Source organism: Oncorhynchus tshawytscha, linkage group LG28 (genome assembly GCF_018296145.1).
Source record: "Oncorhynchus tshawytscha isolate Ot180627B linkage group LG28, Otsh_v2.0, whole genome shotgun sequence".
NCBI lineage: Eukaryota > Metazoa > Chordata > Actinopteri > Salmoniformes > Salmonidae > Oncorhynchus > Oncorhynchus tshawytscha.
The window spans coordinates 32,265,001-32,273,494 of NC_056456.1; the positions used below are offsets into that span (position 1 = coordinate 32,265,001).

At 42.5% G+C, this 8,494-nt stretch overlaps 1 protein-coding gene across 1 annotated transcript; it reads right to left on the reverse strand.

Moving 5' to 3' along the window:
* Positions 1-336: 336 nt before the first annotated feature.
* Positions 337-2,973, reverse strand: ptger4c (prostaglandin E receptor 4 (subtype EP4) c). Its single transcript, XM_024390847.2, has 2 exons — positions 1,907-2,973; positions 337-1,731 (listed from the first exon to the last, which is right to left on the reverse strand). Exons 1-2 carry the CDS (start codon positions 2,756-2,758, stop codon positions 1,108-1,110), a joined length of 1,476 nt encoding a protein of 491 aa, XP_024246615.1. The 5' UTR covers positions 2,759-2,973; the 3' UTR covers positions 337-1,107.
* Positions 2,974-8,494: the final 5,521 nt, after the last annotated feature.

Sequence of the window (8,494 nt, forward strand, 5' to 3'; positions counted from 1 at the left end):
GGTGTTCAGTTCACACTATTCATCTCAAGAGGGCATCACACTCCTTCACACTTTTCATCTCAAGAGGGCATCACACTCCTTCACACTTGTCATCAATGGTCTCAGAGTGTGTGACCATTATTAGGTTAACGATCTCTCAACACAAGTGTTCATTGATATTGTTCTCAGGAAAATAATAGGCAATAAACAACACCAAAAACATGTATGGAGCCATGCTTCATTTAATAAATTAGACCACAACTTGATGACAAGTCACTTGATGTCACCATGACTCTGAACTGTTGTCGGAACCGATCTTGTTTAACCTTGATCAGCTTTAAATGTGTGCTTTCCGTAACTTGCTTGTTATGTCATTCACACACTAGTCATGAAGTGCATTTAGTTAAACATATTTCAGGAAACAACATGTGCTGTTTAGCTGATTTAATTCTCCATTAATACAAAAATGCACAACACTAATGATGTATATTTTTCAAAAGAGCTCACAATAAATTTTCCAATAGCTTTAAAACACATTTAAATAGGAAAGTTAATCATCACTCACAGTTATGTTATCAAAAATATGAAACAGTACAAAACTAAGTTAGACATGTTGGTACATTCAGTTACTATTCTCTGCATGCAACACTGGAATGGCACAGAAAGAAGCATCATTTCCAATACGTGATTAAGCCAGTGCATTATGGTCTGTCTGCATTAAGTTGTGCGCATCATTTAACAGAAAATAATACATATATCAAAGACTGATTTCTGAATATATTGAGAAGATCAAATAAAATGGACCACTGTGTAAAAATGTCATTCTTAAATTCATTGAATTCAAAAAGCATAAAGATAATGCTGTGTTGAAGGCAAGTAGGTGTATATGGTCCCCTTAGAATATGATCATAGTACAATCACGTTACAGATTCATAAAGTGCATCTTAAAATGTCCAAATGGGTCCATTTTGTAAAATCTTCTGTGTGCAGAAGCCCAGCCTTTGTAATCTGGCCTGTAGGCTGCATCAAGGTAAATGACCTGTGTCTGTCTGGCTGTCTGTATTCAGCATCTCAGACATTTGCTGTAAGTCTATATGAAAACATTTATGTTTGTTGGGAAACAGTTGATCAGAGGCACTTCTCCGATTGACAGGAGCTTAGTGTGCTGAAGGTACAGGTGACTATGTCCACTTTACTGACGTGGCTATGAAGACCTGCTGGTGAGCACATCTCCGGAAGCGCCTCGCTGCTTCCGAGCTGTGACGCGATCAAGGCCGGTTTGGACACCACCGCTATCTCCGCCTCGAAACCGATCACGGTAGTCTGGTCTACACTAAACGGATGGAAGTTCGCCTGCGCCGTGTCAAGGTCCCAGGCTTGTCGCATGGTAAAGTCTGTAAACGATTTATTTTTGGTGGTAACCTGGTTCTCCGAATCGTTTCTGTAGTTGGTCGTGCGTAATGACGCGTAACTGGTCTCGTTGCTGTGTTCAAACGACGGGAGTGAATGATGACTGCTAGTGCCAACCCAGCCTAAATTACGCCCGCGGCCCGCCTTGACTTGTCCAACTGTCTTCTTTACCCTCTCGCAGCCCTTGACCAACAGGTTCTTCCTACAGAGGATGTATACCCAGGGGTCCAGAATGGGGTTGAACGAGGCGAAGCGAATGGCCATCAGATCACTGCGGTAATCTGGATTCACTCCGGCACAGATGTTGGAAGGACCATACAGCTGGTTTACAAAGATGCGCACCTGTCAGATTGATATATAAAAGTTGTATATGTGGAAAAAGCAAACCAATTTTCAGCAATATACTATTAATTTGTGTCTGTGTTGGATAGTTTAGGCCATATTTGAATCTCATTCCCATAACATAATGCATGCACAATAACTTAAATTACATTTCCAATATTAGCATTTCACTTACCACCAAAGGAATGGAGCACACCAGGAAAACGATGGTCATAAATATCAGCAGCCAGAACATTTGGATCTCAGCCGCGGACGGGCAGGTGACGGAGGGCAGGAACACGCGCCGTGAGCCTACTTGCGCGGACACCTTCGCTCTCACTATCCGCGTCTTCTGGCTCATCCCCACAAGTGACCGACACACTGCGAAGTTGCACAGAACTGTCACCGCAATCAACACCAACATGAACCCGCCATACAGAAACGAGTACGAGGCAGCGAGGGGGTCCGTCGCCCTCCAGTCCAAAAAACACCAAGTGCCCGGGAAGTGGCGCACATGCTTCCCGAAACCAAAGCTGGGCATGATGCACAGCACAATGTTAGCTAGGTAGATGCCCATGAGCGCCAAACGCGCCGTCGTCCGGTCAATGTATTGGGAGTAAAGATACGCGTGGTTTATGGCCAGGTATCGTTCCACTGCCATAGCGCACAGAATGGACATTCCAGCCGAGCCGAAAAAGAGCATAGAGAACGAGAAAAAGTCACACAGTAGCTCTCCACCGGGCCACCTCTGGGCTATGTAGGTGGCGATAACCACCGGGCTGGTGAAACAGGTGCCCAACAGGTCCGTGATAGCCATTCCAACAACCAGCGTATAGAAAGTGGTCTCCTTCTGCTCTTTCTTTGAGATGCATAACACAACAATGGCAATGAGGTTCCCCATGACTCCAAAAGCGAACATAGTGGCTGAAGTGACCAGCGATTTTGATTCCAGTCGCAGTGGCGGGAAAGTGCTTTGGTTGTGGGAGACACAGAGCGGTTGAACTAGTTCTGAAATGTTCGAGCCATCGCCATAGACGGAATTATTCATAATTCCTAACTGAAACTAAATAGCTTGATAGCTTCAACTTCTTAGAAACGTTCCCTTCCGAAAATGTCCAGAAGTGTCTCTTCACAAGTTATGAACACATCAAAAGCAATATATATATAAAAAATGTAGCCTACGACACCACAGAACACAAGTTTCTGAGCTTTGTTTTTCTTCTACTAGCCGTTTCCAACATTTCCCACAACAGTGTGCTTTGGTTTGTGTTGTTTCTACAACTGCACCTGCCGCTGCTGGTATTTAAGCTACAGGCTGCTCGCTCGCGCACAGCTACTGATGTCAATAATGTGACGTCAGGTGCACGAGGTATAGCCTACTACGATATTTCTAGTTTCAATATTGGACCCTGCACGACTTCAACACAGAAATAGACCAATTATGACAAACGTCTATCCTTGGAAAGTAAGTGCGTGACAATTTTTACAATAAACATTCAACCGTTTGTTTTCATACATGCACTTATTCAACAGTAGACATGTAGTCGGTCTACTCAGTGCACAGCCCAGCAACAGAGCCCGGTGTTCTGAACCACATCTATGCTTTTATTCATGTTACAGTCGGGAGTAGCCACTTTATGTCAGCTATGTAAGGTCCCCTAGCACGTCAGGACCATGGACAGCAACTAACCAGTCAAGACTATGCAGCTTCACTATTGATTTGAGGAAACATAGTCTTAGCCTATTTGTTGGATAGACTGACACTCAAAACTGTCACTCGATGTTGCTAGAGGAAATATTTACTGGATGTTGAAAGGTGCAACCATGGATTCCCAATCAACCAATGAGAACAATGACATTGGGCTACCAAGGTCTTAAGGGTTACATAAATTGGCTTTTAAGAATGTTGGTATGTAAATGAAATAGAGAAAGCTTGAAAGCAATCAATTTGCAGGCAGGAATTTCTTCTTCTTGAGAACATATTGCGAATGATTACAGGACTTGAACTTGTAAGATGCTGGGAACCTTTAAGTACAGATAGTCTCTAGGGGTGGCATTGTTGTTGTGATTCAAGAAAGGTTGGCACTGAAGAAGCACTACCATTACTTATTTTCTATTTGAGTGGCACAAAACATTTCCGGCAGTCAAAGGCCACAGCCTAGATTCAACCTAAGATACCTGTCACCTCCGACACAGCACAGTTCATGGTTATCGTGGGTTAATGCTGAAATGATTGAATCTTAGCTTCCTTGGTACAATGGGACCAATGGAATAATCAATGCCACGATCTATGCCTACCCAACACACCACTCACACTAAATCAACCTGAAACTGAAAAGCCCCAATGCAGTAATGTTTCTTATTAACTCTTCTGATAAAACCCCCACCCTTTTCCCACCTCTTCAGGTTTTTGGTGGGTCAGTTCCTGGTATTTAATTGGCAATTAGCTAACCTCTTCCACTTCAATACGAGCAGTACAACAAGACTAGAGACTCTGTTTGTTTTACTTTAACAACAAATTACCTAGTTAGCTAATAAAAGTTTACAATAGTTTTCCTATTCATATCTGGATCCTGGGACGCAGTTAGTGTTAATGCTGGGACCGCTGATATATGTCCAGGGATCCTAGCTCAAACAAGGTGGTAATACATTGGCAAAGCAGCTAGCCTAGCTGCTAGCTATCAAGCTAGGCAACCTGGGCTACTATTGCTGGATACCAAGCACTCTAAGCAGTTAGCCCTTGTGGCTAGGACCGTACTTCAATTTGTCTCGTTTTTAGGACCACCGATTTCCAGAGGTTTCTACTGCTGGCGTCTCTCGTTTCACGGAGTGAATAGAGGGCTTGTCCTACTATCATTACTATCATGCCTCCGAAAAATGACGAGGATCACATCTCTGCTGGGCAGGTACTTGAACTCTTGGAGAAGCAGAACGTTTTCTATAAGGAAATGATACTTTTGCAGGAAAATAACTTTAAAAGCTTCATACAAATGATCATGGAGTCTACCAACAAATGGCTGGACGACCTGACTGAAGATGTACAAGACATTAAAACAAGCCTTCAGTTCACACCGAAGGATGTGAATGTATTGAAGACCACACAGGATACACTTTCCAGAAACTGTTCCTCTATGCGGAATGAAATCACCACAGTCAGGGAGGGCCTCCAGAACATGTCTGGGAAGGCAGAATGAAATCACCACAGTCAGGGAGGGCCTCCAGAACATGTCTGGGAAGGCGGAATGAAATCACCACAGTCAGGGAGGGCCTCCAGAACATGTCTGGGAAGGCGGAATGAAATCACCACAGTCAGGGAGGGCCTCCAGAACATGTCTGGGAAGGCAGAATGAAATCACCACAGTCAGGGAGGGCCTCCAGAACATGTCTGGGAAGGCAGAATGAAATCACCACAGTCAGGGAGGGCCTCCAGAACATGTCTGGGAAGGCAGAATGAAATCACCACAGTCAGGGAGGGCCTCCAGAACATGTCTGGGAAGGCAGAATGAAATCACCACAGTCAGGGAGGGCCTCCAGAACATGTCTGGGAAGGCGGAATGAAATCACCACAGTCAGGGAGGGCCTCCAGAACATGTCTGGGAAGGCAGAATGAAATCACCACAGTCAGGGAGGGCCTCCAGAACATGTCTGGGAAGGCAGAATGAAATCACCACAGTCAGGGAGGGCCTCCAGAACATGTCTGGGAAGGCAGAATGAAATCACCACAGTCAGGGAGGGCCTCCAGAACATGTCTGGGAAGGCTGATTACCTGGATGGACAATCGAGGAGAAATAATCTTGTAATAGATGGTATCCAGTAGAGTCAAAGTGGGACATGGGCTGAATCAGAGGACAATGTTTGAAAGCTGTTTTCTGAGGAGCTACAACTGGATCAACAGGTAGAGCTGGAAAGTGCTCACCGGTCTGGGAAACCAGGGGTCACTAGTGGCGCCAATGGTGGTGCCAATGGAACCAGACCCAGGCCAATTGTAGTGACATTTCTCAGGTTCAAGGATAAGCTTTCAGTCCTTGAAAAAGCCAAACGCCTTAAAGGGTCCTTCGTCTTCATCGATGAGGATTTGTCAGATGCAGTCCGTCAAAGAAGAAAGGAACTAAAACCAGCCATGAAGGCTGCAAGAGAACGAGATGACATAGCATATCTATGGTATGACAAACGGATTGTTCACCCTCCCTCCCATGGAGTTAGGAGGAGCGACAGACACAAGTAATTCCAGCCTTACACACACACACACACACACACACACACACACACACACACACACACACACACACACACACACACACACACACACACACACACACACACACAACTAACTGAGGATCTCTCTCTCAGATTCCAACTGCGGATTCATGTTTGGACATATAAATACTGTAAATCTACCAAAGAAAGGTCTGTTAATTGCTTACTTGAATATATGCAGTTTAAGGAAAAAAAATTCATGAAATATGCTGTCTAGTGCAGTCAAACAATATTCATGTATTGGCAATATCAGAGACTCACTTGGACTCTTTTTTTGAGGATGCTGAGATCTCTATACATGGATACAATTTGTTCAGAAGGGACAGAAATAGATATGATTTTTTTGAACACCAACTGTCCAATGAGAAATAAACTTATTTCTGTTGCCAACATATGTAACCTGACCCAAGTTATGACATTACCAACCAGAACGTTCACTAATAGGTCCAGTATCACATCATCAACTTGTATCAATCACATTTTTACTAACATGGCTGAACATTGTTCTAAAGCTGTATCAGTGGCACTAGGTTACAGTGATCACAACCTGGTTGCACTCATCAGGAAAACTAAAATACCAAAGGCTGGCCCTAAAATAATCTACCGCAGGTCCGACAGCGTCATATACCCTTATAAAAGATTGTATCATGAAGGAGAGGCAATGCATGTTCGAATTTCATCAAGTAGAAAGGGAAGAGGTAGAAAGGATGCTGTTGTCTCTTTCGGATGACAAGTCACCTGGTATAGATAATCTTGACGCCAAATTGCTTAGAGTTACAGCTAACCAAATATCTACACCAATCTCTCATATTTTTAATAAGTGCTTGATGTATGGGGTATTCCCAGAAGTCTGGAAAGAGTCAAAGGTTAAAGATACAATTACCTAAAGATACAATAATCTGAATTCACTGGTCCTAATAGTCATCCATTAAGCTTGCTGCCTGTGTGGAGTAAATTATTGGATTTTCATTTATTTAACTAGGCAAGTCAGTTAAGAACAAATTCTTATTTTCAATGACAGCCTAGGAACAGTGGGTTAACTGCCTGTTCAGGGGCAGAACGACAGATTTGTACCTTGTCAGCTCGGGGATTTGAACTTACAACCTTTCGGTTACTAGTCCAACACTCTAACCACTAGGCTACCCTGCCGCCCCGGCAAATTGTATCTGTACAAATCAAGGATTATTTCTCAATTAAAGGTCTGATAACTGGTTTCCAGCATGCATACAAAGAAGGGCATTCTACGAGCACGGCCTTAGCACAAATGACAGATGATTGGTTAAAGAGTATGGATGACAGGAAGTTAGTTGGTGTTGTGTTGCTAGATTTCAGTCTGCTTTTGATGTAATTGATCATGAACTGTTACTAGATAAACTCAAACGTTATGGTTTTAAGGCTGCAGCTCTATCCTGGATGGAAAGATATCTATCCAGGAGAAGGCAAAAAGTGTTCTTTAATGGTAGCTTTTCAAACAGTAAAGATATACACTGTGGTGTTCCTCAAGGAAGCTGCCTAGGCCCACTTCTCTACTCTATCTTTACTATTGATTTACCTTCAATAATGAACAAAGCAAGAGTGGTCATGTATTCAGATGACTCTACAATGTATAGCACAGCATCAGAATGTAATGAGCTGTGAACTAAGAATGGTGTCTGAGTGGGTTGATATGAACAAATTGATGTTGAACATTTCAAAAACTATATGTATTCTGTTTGGTTCAAAATATATGCTTGCTGATGACCCCCAATTTAATTTGTCGATGAATAGAACGCATGTAGAGCAAGTGAAAAAAATGAAACTACTAGGAGTCATGTTGGAAGTAGCTTTATCATGGTCAGAACACATAAATCATTTTGTTATTAAGATGGGTAAGGGAATTGCTGTCACAAGAAAATGTTCAGAGTATGTAACATCTAGCACACTGAAACAGATGATTCAATCCCTGGTCCTATCACACTTAGAGTACTGTCTGGTTATATGGTATTATCCAAATGCATCAGAATCTCTCATGGCTTCACGTAAAAAAAAAATTACTATCTAGTCTTCTGATTTTCTTTAGGAATGTTATATTTTTTAAAAACACAGTATTTTTCAGTCCAGTCAGTACATACTAGCAACACGCATAACCACCAAACTAGACAGGCAAATTCAGGGCAGCTTAAACAACCCAAGCCAAGGACAAAACACTTTAAATCTACAGTTTTATATAGAGCCATAGCTGAATGGAACTCTTTAACAATACATATTTCTCAGGCAAAAGTAAATCCACCTTCAAGAAAGAAATAAAAGGACATCAATTGCGATAGATCATATGACTGGACAGGAAATGGAAAGCATCAACTGAATGTTAAATGTGTTTCCTGTCAGGTATTTTAATTATCTGTATTGTCTACTTGTTGAATGTTTGTGAAGTCTTGATTGTGGTTGTTTGTAATGTCTTGTTAATTGGTGTTGGACCCCAGGAAGATTAGCTAGCGTTACGGCGTGAGCTAATGGGGATCCTAATAAAAATGACAAAATGACACAT

What these genes read in the sequence shown, in the direction of transcription:
- ptger4c (XM_024390847.2), bottom strand. Translation starts at nt 2,758, where the DNA reads ATGAATAATTCCGTCTATGGCGATGGCTCGAACATTTCAGAACTAGTT. An exon ending in TGTGCTCCATTCCTTTGGTG is followed by an intron (nt 1,732 to 1,906) that starts GTAAGTGAAATG and finishes TCAATCTGACAG; the next exon opens with GTGCGCATCTTTGTAAACCA.